Here is a 19252-nt window from a genome sequence, read left to right as displayed (position 1 = left end):
TCGCTCAAAGCAGAACATCTTGATGATATGCATGTGTCAAACTATTCCAAACCAATTGCATATGGGTTTCAGCGGAGGGTAATTTTATAGGCATAAATCCAGTCACTTTGCTAGTTGGGACTCAGTGCACTTCATCTTCTGAAGATATTAAACTCTTGGCTAACAAGGGATTGGCTGGGTATATTTGCTTTAAAGAAGGGTTTAGTGTTGAACATGTGTAGATAGAGTTCCCTGCGATGGTCAATGTGTGAGCAGTCCCCTGTCTGCTCTGTCTGAAGGTGCCTCTGGATGAGCTGTGTAAGAAGGCGGTGGAGCAGAGCCTGGCGTCAGGGCGGGTCCCCCAGCTGCTGCTGAACAGGGCCACGGTGCTGGCCTCCTCCTACGACACGGCCTGGAAGAAGGTGGACCTGCTGAGGAGGCTGGACGCAAACCTGGAGGCCGCCAAGGCCAGCCTGCAGAGGAGCCAGCTGCACATCGCCATGTTCCAGGTACACTCAGTCACCAGGAACAAATGAATCTTATAACGCACAAGGCTGAGGAGTTATACTTAATTATTTGTGTAATAATAATAATAATAATACAAAATATATTTATTTTATTGGACATTCTTACTTTAACTTTAATCATTCCATTTTGTTCAATGTATCTTTTACTTTATTTCATTCTAAATGGAGCGATTGTAATCTGAACCTAATTTCCCCCGGGATGAATAAAGTACTCTTATTTCTGATCAACCTGTAATAGACGTGAGCTACACTAGCAAGTTGAGTTAGTGATGATGTCATGTATTTAAAAAAAAAAGGTTACAGACTAAAGAATAAATAGTCAGCGCAGTGTCTTTCAGGTATACATGTGTTTTTTATTCTGAATGTTACCCCCTTAGTGGCAGCATGAGGATGTTCTGGGCCCCAACAACCAGCCTCTGAGTGTCAGCATCCCCCCGCGCTCCGTCATCCTCAGCAACATGAAGAAGAAACTCTACAAGCTGAGTCAGGATGAGGGATCCATCGTGGCTATTCAGGTCTGTATTGGAGCATGACACCGTACTGTGTGTCATCCATCAATCAAATGCCCCTCCCCTTTAGAGATGGTCCCATACTGGAGCCTTTATCAATTTAAGGAAATGCCAAACTATAAAGCATGTATTTACACTGACCTAAGATTTTCAATGACATAATTACTCTGTAGTTATGTTAGTTTGACAATAAAGAACCTTGAACCCTTGAACCTTGAGCAATAGTTGGCACTTGTTGCGAATTATTGTAATTTGGGTAAAAAGGAAATCCTTTTTTTATGGTTTTTCTTTGTGCTGAATACTAAAATGCAGTTTGACTGTGTCCTCAGGAAAAGCTTGCGGCACTGGAGGCGAGCATCGAGCAGCGCCTGAAGTGGGCGGGGGGGGGCCAACCCAGCGCTCGCCCCTGTCCTGCAGGACTTTGAGATGACCATCAGGGAGAGACGCGCCATGGTGGCCCGAGAAAACCAGCGCACCAGTCAGGTAACACTACAGCTCCAAGCCCACTGTGAAACTTCCATCAGTGTTTTTTAGCAGGCCCAGCACCTGATAGATTACCCATGTTTCTGATATTTTTCCCAGGTCACCTTCTTGTGCTCCACCATCCTGAACTTTGAAGGCCTCCGGACCCGCTCCCCCGAAGCTCTGAACATGGACGCCGCTCTGTTTGAGCTGCTGAAGCGCTGCCAGCAGACCTGCTCATACGCAGCCCAGTTCAGCAGCACTGTGTCTCCACTGGAGCTCCAGCTGCTGCACCGACTGGTGGGTGACCTCCGACCTGCACACAGGCTGTATACTGAGCTGCAGGAATGAGTCGTGAAACCTGGAAATTAGTTAACATTTTACCTCTTCCGGTTCCCTCTACTCTTTTTAAGCGTTTTTGGTTAGATTCCTGGAATAGGGTCTGTGGTTAATACAAGCCGAAGAGATATTTATGTTTCATTCTACAGCATAAAACACATCAGTAAATACTGGTGAATCTCTGATTATAGTTGACCACATTTTTTGCCAAGTTTTGGCAATGTGTGACGTGTCGCACTGGAACACACCGCAAAGACTTCAGCCGACGGCCAAGTAGCACGTACGAACTGCGAATGCTTGAGTGGCAATAACTCTCCTTACCAGCTGGCGGCGGTAGTGTGTATTCGTCATTCAAAAGAGGCAACAACCGGAAGACTGGCCCTTTCTCAATCTCGAGGATTCTGGCTTCCAAGCCAATATTTCAAGGATGCTACGTTATCGAGTGCCGCCGAAGGACTGTTCCAATCTCCAGCATACTAGGAATTCCACAGAGGCCGCGTCCTTGGTTTGGGGGAAATTTCGAGGCTGCACATGCGTAGACTTTGCGTCCTTAAAATCCCCACTATGCTTTGCGCATGGACCAATTTCAAAAACCCTTGCGGAGAATTGCTGAACCGACGCAGCGCACATTTCAATGTAAGTATAGTGGCGTAGAACATGTTGGTAAATATGTTACTTTGTTACATTTGTTTGTTATCACCAAAAATGTGTTCCGTGAAAGTAAAGCAAGTTCATAATTAGATAGACATCGTGAGGTATTTATTTTCGGTACAGTTTATGTTGAAACCGTTAAAGAGAGTGGCACACTTGTTAGCCTATTCCATTCTTCTTCGTTTTCCGAAGCCGTGGCTTGGAAGCATACTTGCTTCGTTTCTGAAGGAAGTGACTTGAAAGTATGCGACTACCAAGCCAGCGTCCTCGCGATTGAGAAACACCCACAGACTGCGTGATACACCGAGAGAAGAAGAACAGACTGCGTGATATAAACAAACTACAAACAGCGTGTGTGTTCCATTTTCACTCTACAGCGAGAAGCTCATGGGGCTTTCCCGAACCTGTGTCGAGAGCTGGAGTTAAATGAAATCTCAGATTTGCCTTCTTAATAGTTTATTTGGGTCCCTCATTTCCATTTCGCTTCTCATGCACTGATTCGCTAGCTGAACAGCCAATCAGAGTGATTTATTTTGCCGACAGCCTTTGGCCGACTGCCTTGGTTTTCGGCCGAAAAGGTATCGGCCCGGCTGAAAAGACCCAACGGTGCGGGACACACCAAACTGAGTAGGGCGTGTCGACGCTCATCGTCGGCCTGACGCCAACCAACGCCGATATTCGGCCTGGTGTGTCAGTGCCTTTACATATCAGACATTCTTACAATGATAACATTTGAGTTATAATTAGATGATTCAGGTGCATCCTTGTGCACCTGCAAGAAAAAACAATACAGGGATAGGCCTGTCGCGATAAGCAATTCATTGACTTGTCATACGATAAATAAAAATGAACTCGATAACTTTTCTGACCTCCAATAAATTGCCGTTTAGATGCACGTTAAGAAGAAGAGAAGATGGACCTTTATTAATCCCCCGAGGGGGAAATTCAGTTTTCACTGTCGTACACAGACGTTTTTATACAGGTCATACAGTACACAAACAGTGTAGCAGACAAATGATTAATATAGAGACAAGCAGGAGACAATGTGTGACTTACTCGAGGGGAATTTGAAGTTAAATGGAATTGGTTGCAAAACCTAATACCACATCTCTGGTGTGGGAATATTTTGGAATTAAGCCAAAGCAGCGAGGCGAACCTACGGACTTGAATGAGCCGGGCGGTGAGTCGCATTTGTTTTAAAAAGGTAGCAACAAAAGCTAGCAATACGACCAACCTTAAACTGCACCTGTAACACAACCACCCCTTTCCGTGTTCCCAGCTGGTAGCAAACACGGCAGCTGGAGATGGAGAGCCCCCACCTTCCCGACAGTTTACAATCAAAGATGCATTTGCACGACAATGCAAACATGTTGGTGTTCCTTGCTCGAAAACTTTGAAATACAGATTTGGATATGGCCTGTTGAGGTATCTGGGTCTTTGTAAGGACAGTGGACTGTACACTTGACTGTTGTTTTAAGGAGTTTTTTTTTGCTTGTGAAACAATGTGTGCTCATATTTATTTATTTATATATTTAGATATATATATATAATATATATATCATTTATATATTTGAATATTATTTTGCATTTAATTTGCAATGTTGAATGTTCTGTTTGAAAGGATGTACTTGAATTATTATGATATATTATCATTATGTCAGTGGTCTAAAATGGTCTTGCCGACAATATTATCGTTTATCGCAATCATTTCCAGGAAAATGTATCATCCAACAAAATGAATTATCGTGACAGGCCTATACAGGGGCCCACTTGTTAAAAAAGAAACTGCCCTATAGCTGAACTAGAAGAGAGAAAGTCCACACCTTACTTTATCCTCTCTGTTGATCTGTACAGAGCCCGGGGCTGGACCTGCCCATCGGCAGTGCTGATTGGCTGAGCTGTGCCCAGAGGCAGCTGGAGAAGGAGCTGAGCGTGGAGCAGAGGACTCAGGAGGAGCGGGAGCAGCAGCTGGAGTCCTGCGGAGAGACCCTGCAGCTGCTGGTGGACTCCATCAAGACCACTCTCTCCAACCACAACCGCCAGCTGGCCGACGTCAAGCACCTGCTGAGAGCCATGTCCAAGGTAGGACAAGACACTGACCTAGACACTGACCTGCACACTGACCTGCACACTGACCTGCACACTGACCTGCACTCTGACCTGCACTCTGACCTGCACACTGACCTGCACTCTGACCTGCACACTGACCTGCACACTGACCCGCATACTGAACCGCACACTGACCCGTACACGACTGATGCATCTGCATGTCTGTGAACATTTACTTCATTTGAAGTGAAGTCATAACACTTAGGACCTTATTTTATTTGATACAGGGATGGTCAGTGTCTTCTGTGTTATTTCTCCAAACAGGATGAGGAGGCGGCGCTGGCGGACGGGGAGGAGGTGACCTATGAGGGCAGCGTGCGACACTTCCTGTTGGAGTACAAAGCCTGGCAGGACAACATCCAGCTGGTGCTGTTCACGGTGGTGCAGGCCAGCGGGCAGCCTCGCAGCCAGGAGCAACTGGAGCTGCTGGAGGAGATCCCCCCCACGCTGAAGGAGCTGCACACCCAGAGCCAGAGGTACACACACACACACACACACACACACACACACACACACACACACACACACACACACACACACACACACACACACACACACACACACACACTGTATAAATCCTATGCTAACACTGTGTGCTCCTCTACAGTGTGTACAATGGCCTGGTGAGCTTTGCCTCCCCTCTGGTGACAGACAGAGAGGGGGAGTGTTCCAGTCCTGTGTATGCCGCTCAGACCAGCTTCGCAGCAGGTAGGACACTGCAGCTGTCACATCCAGAGATATACAGTGGGGCAAAAAAGTATTTAGTCAGTCACCAATTGTGCAAGTTCTCCCACTTAAAAAGATGAGAGAGGCCTGTCATTTTCATCCTAGGTATACCTCAACTATGAGAGACAAAATGAGAAAAAGAAATCCAGAAAATCACATTGTCTGATTTTCAAAAGACTTTATTTGCAAATGATGGTGGAAAATAAGTATTTGGTCAATAACAAAAGTTCATCTCAATACTTTGTTATATAACCTTTGTTGGAAATGACAGAGGTCAAATGTTTTCTGTAAGTCTTCACAAGGTTTTCACACACTGTTGCTGGTATTTTGGCCCATTCCTCCATGCAGTGATGTTTTGGGGCTGTCGCTGGGCAACACAGACGTTCAACTCCCTCCAAAGATTTTCTATGGGGTTGAGATCTGGAGACTGGCTTGGCCACTCCAGGACCTTGAAATGCTTCTTACGAAGCCACTCCTTCGTTGCCCGGGCGGTGTGTTTGGGATCATTGTCATATTGAAAGACCCAGCCACGTTTCATCTTCAATGCCCTTGCTGATGGAAGGAGGTTGTCAATCAAAATCTCACGATACATGGCCCCATTCATTCTTTCCTTTACACGGATCAGTCGTCCAGGTCCCTTTGCAGAAACACAGCCCCAAAGCATGATGTTTCCAACCCCATGTTTCACAGTAGGTATGGTGTTCTTTGGATGCAACTCAGCATTCTTTCTCCTCCAAACACGTCTAGTTGAGTTTTTACCAAAAAGTTCTATTTTGGTTTCATCTGACCATATGACATTCTCCCAATCCTCTTCTGGATCATCTAAATGCTCTCTAGCCAACTTCAGACGGGCCTGGACATGTACTGGCTTAAGCAGGGGGACACGTCTGGCACTGCAGGATTTGAGTCCCTGGCGGCGTAGTGTGTTACTGATGGTAGCCTTTGTTACTTTGGTCCCAGCTCTCTGCAGGTCATTGACTAGGTCCCCCCGTGTGGTTCTGGGATTTTTGCTCACCATTCTTGTGATCATTTTGACACCACGAAAAAAAAAAAAACGAGTTCAAACAGGTGCCATTAATACAGTTAACAAGTGGAGGACAGAGGAGGCTCTTAAAGAAGAAGTTACAGGTCTGTGAGAGCCAGAAATCTTGTTTGTTTGTAGGTGACCAAATACTTATTTTACGGAGGAATTGACCAATTAATTCATTAAAAAGCCAACAATGTGATTTCCTGGATTCTTTCCCCCAATTCTGTCTCATAGTTGAAGTGTACCTAGGATGAAAATTACAGGCCTCATCTTTTTAAGTGGGAGAACTTGCACAATTGGTGGCTGACTAAATACTTTTTTGCCCCACTGTATAACCCAGTAAATGATCTGCTCTTGTAGATTAGTCAATAAAAACTGTCGCTGTTCTTATTTTTCCTTAAGTATTGTGGCAAAAACTTGTAGCATGACATTTTGCTGTTCCTAACTTGCGTGATACTTCCTGTGTCAATGTTCATATTGTGCAGCTCTCTGTCAACAAAACACATACAGAAATAGGCACCTCTAGGTTCATGATTAGGTTTCTATGTTAGTCCTTTGGCGCGTTCACACCAAGTACTTACCCCACATAGGTTCCTGAGAATTCTTTAGTTTTCATGAACTAAGTACAGATCGCGTTCACACCGGAAATTAGTTCCTGAGGGAGGATTAGGCAAATGAAGCCGCTGACGTCACTTCTTCTTTTTCTGCTTTGGATTTACTGGCAGGCCGCAAACAACTTCACGGCGTATACTGCCGCCCAAAATCCCCGGCCGGAAGTCCCCGGAGTTGGGGACTGGCTTCAGTAGAAGCTGCTGGGACTCCCAGCAGCTTCTACTGAAGCCTTCGAAGTAAACGGCCAGAACGCCGACACCTCCTCATCTCCACCGCTCCCATGTTTTATTTGTGTTTTCATAAGTTAGTCTCTCTGCGTTTCTGCGCTGGGCTAATGCTAATGCTAATAATGCAATGCGAGGATAATAAAATGGCGGCTTCACAAAAGTTTTTGGGAGTTTGACGGGGCGTGGTTTGCATTCCGCCCAGCCAATCAGACACAGGAACCTTTTTCTCCCACGAAAGTCCTGCTCTCTAGCAGGGACTGAAAAGGGGGTAAAAAAGGTTCTCTCGAACTAATTTAGTTCCTGGGACTTTTTGGTGTGAACGCAACTAAATCGTAGTTCTCAGGAACCTTTGTGGGAAAAGTACTTGGTGTGAACGCGCCTTTTACTGCTTCATGGTTTATTAAACCTGCCTGAATTTAATTTGCTGCTGTCTACGATAGAACACTCATGTAAGTATGTTTTTGAACATGTCATATCTGCTTTTCCTCAGCTGTTAAATGCAGTGGGGTGAAGACCCAGCCAGACTCCATGTCCCAGAATGCACGGAAGGCTCTCCCCCGTAACCTGGGAACCCCCACTGACACCCCCCCCAGCACTCTGCTGGTGAACAGCAAAGGCCTCAACCCCAGCCCCAAGAGGGCGGTACGGGACCCCAAAACAGGACGAGGTACTTCTTCACTGAGATGTGGCTTTCAGACTTTTAATAGACATGCTAACACATGTTGTCAGTTATTTAGAGAAGGTTGAGGTAGACTTTAAATACAAAAAACAAAACTGAAAGGAGCATGAATGAACGCTCGATATTGATTGTGTTGCAGCGGTCCAGGAGAGGAACTCGTACGCAGTCAGTGTGTGGAAGAGGGTGAAGGCCAAGCTGGAGGGCAGAGACATCGACCCCAACAGGAGGATGAGCGTCACAGAGCAGGTAACACACACACACACTCACGGCACATTTAATCATCATTTCACTAGCAGGTAACGGGCCACAACAATGTCATTTTAAAGATTTAATGAAGGAGGCACAATGAATGGGACATAGAGGGGGGGTGAAGGTTGATGCTGTCTGTCAGGCTGGTCTGAAGTCCAGGCACTGAGAGCCTCAGGGTGGGGTTTCTGTCTCAGACACTCTTCTATGACATCCGTTTGTGTATTCATTCCCTGCCCTTGATATCAGACGGCAGTTGCTTACACTGGTTTGCTCTTTGTTAGCACTTAGTCATAGCATATTGTAGTATAGTCACAATAGCTTGGCACTCTACTATTACTATTTGAATAAATACTACTACTAGTCACTATTTTTCAGCGACTAGTGGCACTTTTGTCTTACTTGTTTTTTAATTAACTAGCTAACAGGCACCTTAGACCAGTGGTCGCCAACCAGTCGATCGCGATCGACCGTGTGGTGCGGGTAGATCGCGGACCGTTAAAAAAAAAGTAACAAAAGAAATAAAAATAAAATAAAAATAATAATGTTTGAAAAATACGTTTTTAGATGTAAACTTATCCACCACCCCGTTAGCAGGTGCCACTTGATTGACGTATATTTCAAACACCTCAATAATATAATACATTAACCATGCTTTATGTGAATCTCATCATGACACAAGAGACGACGGCAGGACTGTAATTTCCCGTGTTCAGTGAACGCAACAGAGGCAACACACCAGACCAATCAGAGAGTTGCATGGAACGTGTGCTTGTGTCATTCAAGCTCGGCTCTGTGTGTGTGTGGCAATAGCGCATTTAGTGTGATAGAGAGGGAGAGAGGGAGTGTTTCTACAACAAGCTGGAGGAGTCCTCTCCTGTCAGACTGAGGGGCTCAGGTGAGCTAAAGGACTCTTGAGTGTTTAGAACAGTTTTGTCACAAATTATTCAAAAGATTATGTCCACGGCACACCTTCATATGATCATTATAGTTATACAAACAATAAGAGAATAAATGAGAATAAATGAAAAACAGGTATGAAATAGCCCACTATATGGCAGTAAAACAAGAATACAGTTTAATGTGATTTGTAAAATATCCATAAAGAAAAAGAAAATCTGTTTACAGTTCTGTTTCATATGGGTGCTGAGAGGGGTATCCATAGATCTCTTAATGTTGCTCTCAAAGTGCACCAGATTGATGCTTTCAACTTCAATATTTTAAAAAAAATCTTCCCGGGGGAGCAGCCCCCGGAACCCCCTTGAGAAGGTGAGGTCCACCCCCAAATAGCACTTTACCCCTGCCTATGTGCCGTGAGCTGATTATGGAGCCTTCATTGTAACAGTAATTCAGATGCAATTAGCCTATATAAAAGGCCTCAAATTGGAAGCATTGTATGGGCCGTCTTTTTCACTCAATTCTGCAATAGGTAGATCTCGCCTTTCACCTCGGCCGAGGTTGGTGATCTTGGACTTAAAAAGGTTGGTGACCACTGCCTTAGACGGTACCTAGAATGAGACATCCAGGAATGGGTTGAGAAAAGCAACTCATTTCAAAGTGTGTTTGTGGCTGATCAGCTGGAAGTCTCCCTGTAAGTCTCTCAGTCTGGCATATTGTCAGTACTAATATTGAATGATCTGAGCAGTGTCTGATGCTCATGTGATGGAGTGATGGTTGAACGTAGTGCGAATATTAATGCTGAGTCGCTGTGTTTCAGGTGGACGTGGTGATCAAAGAGGCCACCAGCATGGAGAACCTGGCTCAGCTGTATGAGGGCTGGACGGCCTGGGTGTGAGCGCCTGCTCCTTCATGTCTTTGTTCCAGCGAAGGCTTGGAGATCCACCAGAGTCCAGCGGGTCTGGGGTGTCGGAACAGCAGCACCGGGCCACACTGGGGGGAGCGAACGAGAGGCGGATGCTCAATCCGCTTCCCAAACTCCTGGGCACACAAACCGGTGCAGCGACCTCGTAGCACCGCTGCAACCACACCCCCCCAACCTCCGGCGAGCGGGCTAACACACGCTTTGTGGGCCTGCCGCCCCGCCCTCCTTTCTGGGGTTTGACCAGGCAACGCAGTGCCGGATGGGGGGAGGGGGAAGGAAGGCAAACGCCTCCTCACCCTCGACTTAGAAACACCTTCCCCCCCCTCACCTGCATAGCTCACAGTCAAGTTGTACCCATAAATCACTGCATCCTGTTGAGCCAATCAGAGTCCACCTGAGGGCAGGGTGAAGCAGGAAGTGAGCCGCCTCCCTCTGAAGCACACAGCCGCCGCGCTGTGGGTGGGACTTCACCGGGGGGGCTCAGATGGGCCACTCACATGGTCACACTTGTTTTTCTCTAATCTTTTCCGTTGTGATTGGCAGCGGGTTGGCAGGAGCTGAGAGCCAAGGTTCTTCAGGATCCTGAATCCACACCACCCAGCAGCTGCAGTGAAGGAAATAAAGGGGAACAGTCAACTCGGTGTATTTTGGTTGATAAACAGTCAACACTTTTACAGAATTGTTGATTGGAGTTGTTTTCTAAGGGAGGTTCTTTGTGCTCTGGTTAAGTGAACGGCCTGTAATGTGACTAGTTTCTGATGTCTCATCTCGTAGAGCATGAGGTGACGTCACTCCACGAGGGCGGCCTCACTCTTTTTCTTGGTGTGTTTCTTCAGTCTGTGTGAGCTCTGTAACTCTTCTGTCCTTCTTTAGTTCTGTAGATGTTTTCTGCCTTTTTTGAAATGCCTGTCACAAGCTGTTGCTTGCCTCATACACCCCCCCCCCCCCCCCCCCCCCCATGCTTGCATTTTATTAATATTGACTTTCTAGTTTTACATTTTTAGTGGGAGAATTTATCTTTTTGGTGATGGTGCAAAATGTTAATTCTTAAAGCTTTTATTGGATTTTGTTGGATGCCAAATAAACATTGAACTATGAAGTGTGGAGTGTTTTTAATGAACAATGAGAATCCATAGACACAAGAAACCTCATTTGTTTGTATAACTCCAGCTGTTTATACAGCTTCTAGATATTACGTGGGTCTGACTCACGCCTGCAAAATGATTAGGCAATGCCCCCCTGTTACACATTGTTTCATCTGTAGAATTGTCAGATTGTATCAGTAGCACTTCTTTCTTTTTTTAGCTTTACTCATATCATGAAATGAAATACACAGTTAGTTTAGCATTTTGCTGCCATGGTTACTACAGGGGGAAGACAAAGGCAAGGCACGTTTATTTATACAGCTCCTTTCAACACAAGGCAATTCAAAGTGCTTTACAAAAATGAAAGACAATAAGAGCATTAAGAAATAGTGCAGTGGAAACGCAAACATTAAAAAGCAAAGATAATAAAACATGAATACAAGTTACAGTGCAGTGCAAGATGTCAATAGTTCAATTAAAAGCAGAGGCAAAAAGGAAAGCCTTCAGCCTGGATTTGAAAGTAGTCAGAGTCGCAGCGGACCGGCAGGTTTCTGGGAGTTTGTTCCAGATATTGGGCAATATCCCTAAAAGCAGTAAACATACAGTTTCATTTGGACAGTATTACCTTGAACGAAAAGGGAATGTTTGGAACCAAAGTGAGGATTCAATTTTAGCATTACAGATTTAAAATAATCATATATAACTTCCAATAATATCAATGTCAATTTTCTGTCATAATCCTCACAGTAGACTTCAAAATTATGAAAAAAGGGTTACAATGTCTTTGTAAACATTCAGCTTAAACACACTTTATAAAGGGCAGCAGCCAATCGGAGGACAGAGGTTCGATGTGAGTGGTTTGGATAAAAGCTAAATAACATGTTTGTTCTGTTATCTTGTGTAAACTGGCCCCTCATAAGTGATGGTTAGGAAGAGGCCGGCTGCAGCAGGTTAATGATTACAGCGGCTCTGTTTATCAGTGTGTGTGTCCTGTGTGTGAGGGGCAGACGCTCAGGGGACAGCCATGGCAGGACAGCGTGTGAGTGTGTCCGACTTCGAGAAAGAAGCTGAGAAAGTTCTTCCTAAAGCCGTTTACGATTACTACCGCTCGGGAGCTGATGAGCAGAGCACACTGGCTGACAATGTGGCTGCCTTTAACAGGTACACACACACAAACACACACACACACACACACACATATATATTGAGCAGCTCTGTTGGACAGAGTCTTAGCATGATGTTCCAACATATCTACTTTGTGCCTCAGCCTTTAAAGCACAGCAGGAGTCTGATACAAAGAATACAGAGTGGTTAAATCCATTCCAAGATCATTATTCCACCTCAGTGTCTGGTGCAACACCTGACTGCAGGTCTTCTGTTTTTCTTCATTCAGCTCTCATGTGAACATGTTCCTCTGGTTCTGTTGTGTCATTTCTTGTTTTCTGATTTATTTCATAATATCATTATTGTGTTTTGTATTGTCTCAAGCAGCTGTTTTTCTTCCTCTTTTTATTATCCTTGTGACAACAGCATCACTTAGCCTACATGTTAATAACATGTGTGCATGTAAAGGTTATTTTTGAATAATGTCCCTTATAGGGGCCCCTCTTACTTAGAAACTGAAACATTTAATGCTTGAGGCTTCCTTCCTTTGGCAGGAGTTTAGTCCCTTGTGCCATAGCAGGCCCATATAACGTTCCTCAATAGACACTATGTATACTTGTGTATAAGTGTGTGTTTACTAAGATATGTTAGTAGATGTTAGGTATAAAGTACATGATGACCACAATGCCCATAATCCTCTGGGTTTGTTCTGGACTTCATATTTTGTGTATAGGCCTACTGAGTGCGAGATGTACGGTGACTGACAGGTGCAAACGCGTAACAACAGCCCAAAACACTTCCATTAGGAGAAACGTCTTCACCAACTTACCAAACGTGTTTACTAAAAGTGCTGCCTTAATGAAACGCTGCAAGAAGTTTAAAACACAACGGTTTAAATCATCAACTGTGCTTCAAGTCCACAGTCCCTCTGTATCGGAGCCATGTGTACAGTTTACACAAAACAAACTATTAAAATCAAACTGTCAGTAAAGACAGTGAGAAGATGTTTGCCTAAACCTTTAATAACTGTAATCTTATCTCAATGGCATATATCAATCTGTCAAACCTCACTCAACACTTTTTGAAGGCTCCACGCCAAGAGATTTAATTTAATTTCCCTTTGTTTATAAAGTCAACTCTTCTATATCACCTTATGCATCAGTCTGACTGTTTCATCATCTCTGGTTCAGCAAACATCAGTGTTGGTACACTGATCCCAATGATAAAGTCCCTTGTGACTGGTTAAAGTCCAACTAACCCAGCAGACTGTCACGATCTGGCTCACTAAGTTTATCCAATGCTGGGTGGATTTAATTCAAATCAATGTATTATTTTAAATTGGGCTACCAGTGTCTTTATTGTAAGAGTTGAAAGATGCAGACAGAGGGGATGAAATGTGGCAAATGGCCCAGGGCCCCAGCCGCCATCTCTAGCTATTGAGCTATATGGCGGCCCAACATTCTATTTATTTATTTACAAAAAGTTAGAAAATATATATGAAATCATAAGACAGAATGGAGATACAGTATGTGAAACAGCACACCCTGATGAGCACTTTAGAATATGAGCCCAGACACTAAACAGATTCACATTTTGATTTACAATTGTCGGAGCCATTTAACTGAGTTTATTATATACGTTTTGTTTTTATTTAATTGTTAAATACTTACCTACTCACCTTAGTTGTTCACGCCCCCAAATATATTTGTTGACACCCCTTGGTCTCCTATTTGCTATATTATGTCTGTTTATGGGGAAGGGGTTAGTGTTAGTCGGGGGAAGCTAAACCAGTTCAACCACACACAGCAGACACACTGAGAAGGAAAGATGTATGCGGCGGCAATTCGAAAATAAATGGATTATCTTGACAAAATGGATTATCGTTTTGGACTATTTGTGCGTTGAAATCACACCCCCATATGTTGGAAGTGGCTGCTCTAGAAACTTTTAAGCCACTACAACAATATTATGAAGTTATCTAAAATTGGAAATAGTTCACAGAGAAAGATTAGAAAATAAAAAAACTTACCAAATACCCTAAAACTAACATAACCCTCACGACTAAATGGTCCTAAATCATTAATTTAATCAGTCTGAACATGTGTTTAAAGTAGGTAAGATGTTATACATTAAACACTGACCCTATTGGAGGGAATACTGAGTGAATATAATTTCCGTTTGGACAGTTACCGTAGTCATTCACACACTCCCTCACTGACCAGCTGTTTGAGGCGGATTTAGTTCCAGATGTGACCCAGTGTTTCCATATTATCACTATTATAATGTAAAACACTCAATACACACACCAAACACACAGAATAGAGTTATTGCAAGAGGAACTATAATGGGTACAGTGATGACGTACATTTGTAGGCTGACCCATTGCTTTTTGGGATGTAACAGTAAATAATCTCTGTCACCACACATTTATGATACTTAAACGTTTTTTTCAGCAGGATAATCTCCACATATAAACTCCAACTACAGCGCGGTCACATGACTTCACGTCACCCCCGCTAAACTAAAGGCGGCTAATGTTGGGCTATAAAGGAACTACTTCACGTCACCCCCGCTAAATTAAAGGTGGCTAATGTTGGGCTATAAAGGAACTTCAGCACGGTCACATGACTTCACGTCACCACCGCTAACCTAAAGGCTGATGTTGGGCTATAAAGGAACTACAGCACGGTCACATGACTTCACGTCACCACTGCTAAACTAAAGGCGGCTAATATTGGGCGTGATGACGTTTAGTCGTCTGATTAAAACAAAAATGTTGACATTCATCAGTGGGGTATTTCCTGACGTATTTTAAATTGTAGAACAAAAGGAGAAAATGTATTCAGCTTTTGTTACCCGCATACCTTATTTCATAAATCTAACCAAATAACTTCCACAAAAATGTTGATTTATGACTTATTTCAAAGGTTTAGAACTCTTGACCTCCTATTTGATCATTTCACAATAGTATAGAAACGTGCAAAATAGAGATTAAACACACAGTTTGTTGAGTGTGAGTGTCATTGAATGTGTCACAGCTATCACACGTTATCCACAGTTAATCCAGTTTAACCTCTGTTGTTCCGACTGTGTGAAGCAGTCTGAAAGAATGAACTGGTGACGTTGTGCAGGTGGCGTCTCCTCCCCCGGGTGTTGAGGGACGTCTCCTCAGTGGACCTGTCCGTCTCTGTGCTGGGACAGAAGCTCAGCATGCCGGTGTGTGTGGGAGCCACCGCCATGCAAAGGATGGCCCACCCTGAGGGGGAGATAGCCACAGCCAGAGGTACCATGCTGTGTGCTACTAGAAAATGAAATATAAATCACAGTTTTTAATTCGCAGGATACAGCTCAGAAGAACTTTTAATCTCAGACCCCAATCTAACGCAACCAGAAGATGGGGCCTTGGGCGTAAAGCCAGCCCACATTTCTGAAATTATGTCATGGCCGCAGCAAATCTGGATCAGCTCCGTTGTTCCCCGTTTTTAGAGATGTGGGTACGGAGGAAAAGAGAGCGAGGGTTGCATTTTCTGACACTTTGTGAGTTCCCTGACTCACCGGGGACACATATTAATGTATAAAAGACATCATAAAGTGCATTTTGCATGATAGAGGAGCTTTAATATTATTACTTTGAACTAACATAATACAATTATGTGTAATCTGTCAACTTTTTCAGTTTCTTTGATGTATTTACTTAATATTAGGGGAGCTACAGCTCTTATAAAATACAACAGAGCTAGTCAACACAACTCGTCATCCATGCCACACATTTATAGAGGGTGGAAAATATGTTATATTATGTTTCTACCCAGCATGCCGAGCAGCAGGGACAGGGATGATGCTGAGCTCCTGGGCCACATCCACCATAGAGGAAGTGATGTCAGCGATGACAGCCACAGGAGGCGGGGTCATGTGGCTGCAGCTCTACATCTACAGAGACCGAGAGCTCACTCTGTCATTGGTCCGCCGGGCAGAGGAGGCGGCCTATAAGGCCATATTTGTCACCGTGGATACACCTTACCTGGGGAGGCGATTGGATGACATGCGCAACCGCTTTAAACTTCCCTCACACCTCAGGTAGGAACAAACCACAACAGCAGGAGAAAACTGTACCATCAAGTCCACAGAGTGTCCTAACCTCTGTGTGTGTGTGTGTGTGTGTGTGTGTGTGTGTGTGTGTGTGTGTGTGTGTGTGTGTGTGTGTGTGTGTGTGTGTGTGTGTGTGTGTGTGTGTGTGTGTGTGTGTGTGTGTGTGTGTGTGTGTGTGTGTGTGTGTGTGTGTGTGTGTGTGTGTGTGTGTGTGTGTGTGTGCGCGCACGCGCGTCCGCGTCCCTCCAGCCTGTCTAACTTCTCGTCAGCCTCCCTGGCTTTCTCCGAGGGTAACTATGGCAACGACAGTGGTTTGGCTGTTTATGTTGCCAAAGCGATAGACCCCACCCTTTGCTGGGACGACATCACATGGCTGAAAAAACACACACACCTCCCTGTGATCGTCAAGGGAGTCCTAAATGGTATACACACACATGCAAACACACACACAAACATTTGCTTATCCCGACGAAGGAATTACCTTCAATCAACGTCAATCAACTTGGTGTGTGTGTGTGTGTGTGTGTGTGTGTGTGTGTGTGTGTGTGTGTGTGTGTGTGTGTGTGTGTGTGTGTGTGTGTGTGTGTGTGTGTGTGTGTGTGTGTGTGTGTGTGTGTGTGTGTGTGTGTGTGTGTGTGTGTGTGTGTGTGTGTGTGTGTGTGTGTGTGTGTGTGTGTGTGTGTGTGTGTGTGTGTGTGTGTGTGTGTGTTCAGCTGAGGATGCTGTCCAAGCTGTGAACTATGGAGTCGATGGTATCCTAGTTTCCAATCACGGAGCTCGACAGCTGGATGGGGTTCCTGCCACGGTCAGTGTGTGTTTGTCTGTATATTGTTCTTTTTTTAAATAACAATATACAATATACTAACAGTTTTATTTACATTTACCAAAATATGGTCTGTGGTTTACATAAGATCTCAAGATTTTAAAGTTTTGTTCTACAACATTAAATAAAGTAGTAAACACCACAATGGTGTTAGTTTGAAGCTTCTATCTGTCATTAAAGCGGCGGTTGCTAACAAGTGACTAAATTAGACGACTAAACGTCATCACGCCCAACATTAGCCACCTTTAGCTTAGCTGTTTGATTTGATTAGATTTCTTTCGAATGTGTAAAACAATAATACAAACATTTAACATAAGAATTATTATACAATACAAAAAATAAGCAGTGTCAAATTGATATACAAAAATATTACTCTACTTACTACCTTTAGCTTAGCGGTGGTGACGTGAAGTCATGTGACCGTGCTGTAGTTCCTTTATAGCTCGACATTAGCAGGCATTAGCTTAGCGGTGGTGACATGAAGTCATGTGACCAGGCTGTAGTTCCTTTATAGCCCAACATTAGCTGGCATAAAGTGGTGCAGGGATGATTTATGCCGACTCGGAAATAAACTGCTCATGGGTTCCCTCGACAAAAAAGTAATGAGATTTCTCCATAGGATTTTGGAAAATAGCTTGAAATATGGTCTCTGGAAAACAAACCTGTTTGATAAATGCACGCTTTTTTCAGCCGGATAATATCCAACTGTCTACCCTACTTTATAATTTTCGAATCATAAATCTAATCACCTGAAGCAAAATGCTAACGTTATGCTATAAACAAACTATAGCCGAGTACAGCAAGGTTGCATGACTTCAACGTCACTGCAACTCAAGATCCATATTCAAACATACAGATTCAAAATGGTACAAGTTGAAGCGTTTGTTTTAACAGTTTGCAGGAGGCAGGTACTTGCTTTCAAGCAGAACAGGGGCAAACAAACTTAGCGGGAGTTTTTACGTGTTTGGCGTATTGACGTACAACGTCCTCGACAACTTCTGTAGTCCTATTCAGCCACTTGGTAACAACCATCGTTTTTCAGACACGTAAACTCTTCAAAAATCACCAGTGGGTTCACTGCTGATGGATTTAATGTCGTAGAACAAAACGTGATCCGTCTCTTAAATTTGTGTCAACCACAGACCTTATTTCCAGCTATTTTCCAAAATCCTATGGAGAAATCCTAATGGCTCTGAGACGAGGGAACCAGTAGTGGTAAAATGCTAACTCACTTCCAGGTTTTAGGACTCTCACTGCACCACTCTATTAGCTTACGGTGACGTGAAGTCATGTGACCGGGCTGTAGTTCCTTTATAGCCCAATGTTAGCTTTTTACTTAAAGGTCTCCTATCATGCAAAATGCACTTTTTTATGTATTTTATACATAAATATGTGTCCCCGGTGTGTAAGGGAACTCACAAAGTGTCAGAAAACAAAACCCTCTCTCTTTTCCTCTGTACCCACATCTCTAAAAACGGGGGTACATCGGAGCTGATCCAGATTTGCTGATATGACTGATATAATATCAGAAACGTCGCTATGAGAAACAATGCGCGACGTGTTTTGGAAGTAATATGGTCTGTGCTAACTTAAGCAAGCATCGCTAACACTCAGAGCTAACCTGTACTGGAGAGAGTATGTGTAAAAAAGCAGAAAAAAAGAGGAACTCGCCGCAAGAAAATAAGTATTTGAGCTCCATACTGTTTCAGAAATAATCCTTAAAGTGGTTTGGAACATGATATGGTGTTTCATCACGGCAGCATTTAGCTGAGTATCTCGGTAGAATTCTGGGCAGGCATAAGCTCCCCCCCCTCTTTTTTTTTCACACATTTTTCTCTAAAGCTACAGACCCAGAATCAGCACTTCTCTAACAGGGCTGCAATAGAGGGGTATGAGGCAGGGCTAGAATGGGTTATCTGTTTGGTATTTTTAGCAAAAGACTTCATAGACATGTTTTTTATAAAATGTGTATGTATCTGAGACCTATAATATATGCCTAAAAATTGTATAATAGTAGACCTTTAAAAATCATGTTAATATTTGAAGATTGTCCTGCTGAACAAAACGAGTCAGTATCATAAACGTTTGCTTGTCACACAGATTATTACATGTCTAAGTTTGACTCGAATAAAGGATCCATCAATAACTTGATGGAGCTATGTGGCTGGGCTATGTTGGGTTAAAATGATGTCACAGTAGTTCATTACATCGTTGCCATGCAGAGCAGTTAGGAATC

The 19252-nt window shown here is 43.8% G+C and overlaps 2 protein-coding genes across 14 annotated transcripts in view; both read left to right on the top strand.

Moving 5' to 3' along the window:
• smg1 (SMG1 nonsense mediated mRNA decay associated PI3K related kinase) overlaps positions 1-11014 on the top strand; it is a 110292-nt gene extending 99278 nt beyond the window's left edge. Inside the window, 11 exon segments of the mRNA XM_079645221.1 lie at positions 256-488; positions 884-1021; positions 1345-1395; positions 1397-1498; positions 1598-1777; positions 4322-4549; positions 4841-5052; positions 5184-5284; positions 7659-7835; positions 7987-8093; positions 9811-11014. Coding sequence (XP_079501347.1) covers positions 256-488; positions 884-1021; positions 1345-1395; positions 1397-1498; positions 1598-1777; positions 4322-4549; positions 4841-5052; positions 5184-5284; positions 7659-7835; positions 7987-8093; positions 9811-9888 — 1607 coding nt within the window. The 3' untranslated portion in view covers positions 9889-11014.
• Positions 11015-11980: 966 nt separating this feature from the next.
• hao1 (hydroxyacid oxidase (glycolate oxidase) 1) overlaps positions 11981-19252 on the top strand; it is a 59829-nt gene continuing 52557 nt past the window's right edge. For 5 of the 13 annotated variants that reach the window (XR_013801197.1, XM_079642029.1, XM_079642025.1 and 2 more), the window contains exons 1-5: positions 11981-12161; positions 15236-15387; positions 15917-16181; positions 16443-16615; positions 16907-16998. Coding sequence is in view for 12 of the 13 variants with exons in the window: in XM_079642029.1 (XP_079498155.1) it covers positions 12025-12161; positions 15236-15387; positions 15917-16181; positions 16443-16615; positions 16907-16998 (819 nt within the window). In the remaining variant the exon portion in view is untranslated. The remainder of the gene's footprint in view (positions 12162-15235; positions 15388-15916; positions 16182-16442; positions 16616-16906; positions 16999-19252) is intronic. The other 8 variants (XM_079642027.1, XM_079642026.1, XM_079642028.1 and 5 more) reach the window with 3 other exon arrangements.

This window comes from Notothenia rossii (assembly GCF_949606895.1).
Source record: "Notothenia rossii genome assembly, chromosome: 8".
NCBI classification, from domain to species: Eukaryota; Metazoa; Chordata; class Actinopteri; order Perciformes; family Nototheniidae; genus Notothenia; species Notothenia rossii.
Note: the sequence above shows the minus strand (reverse complement) of the source record. Positions and strands in the feature narration are given on the sequence as shown.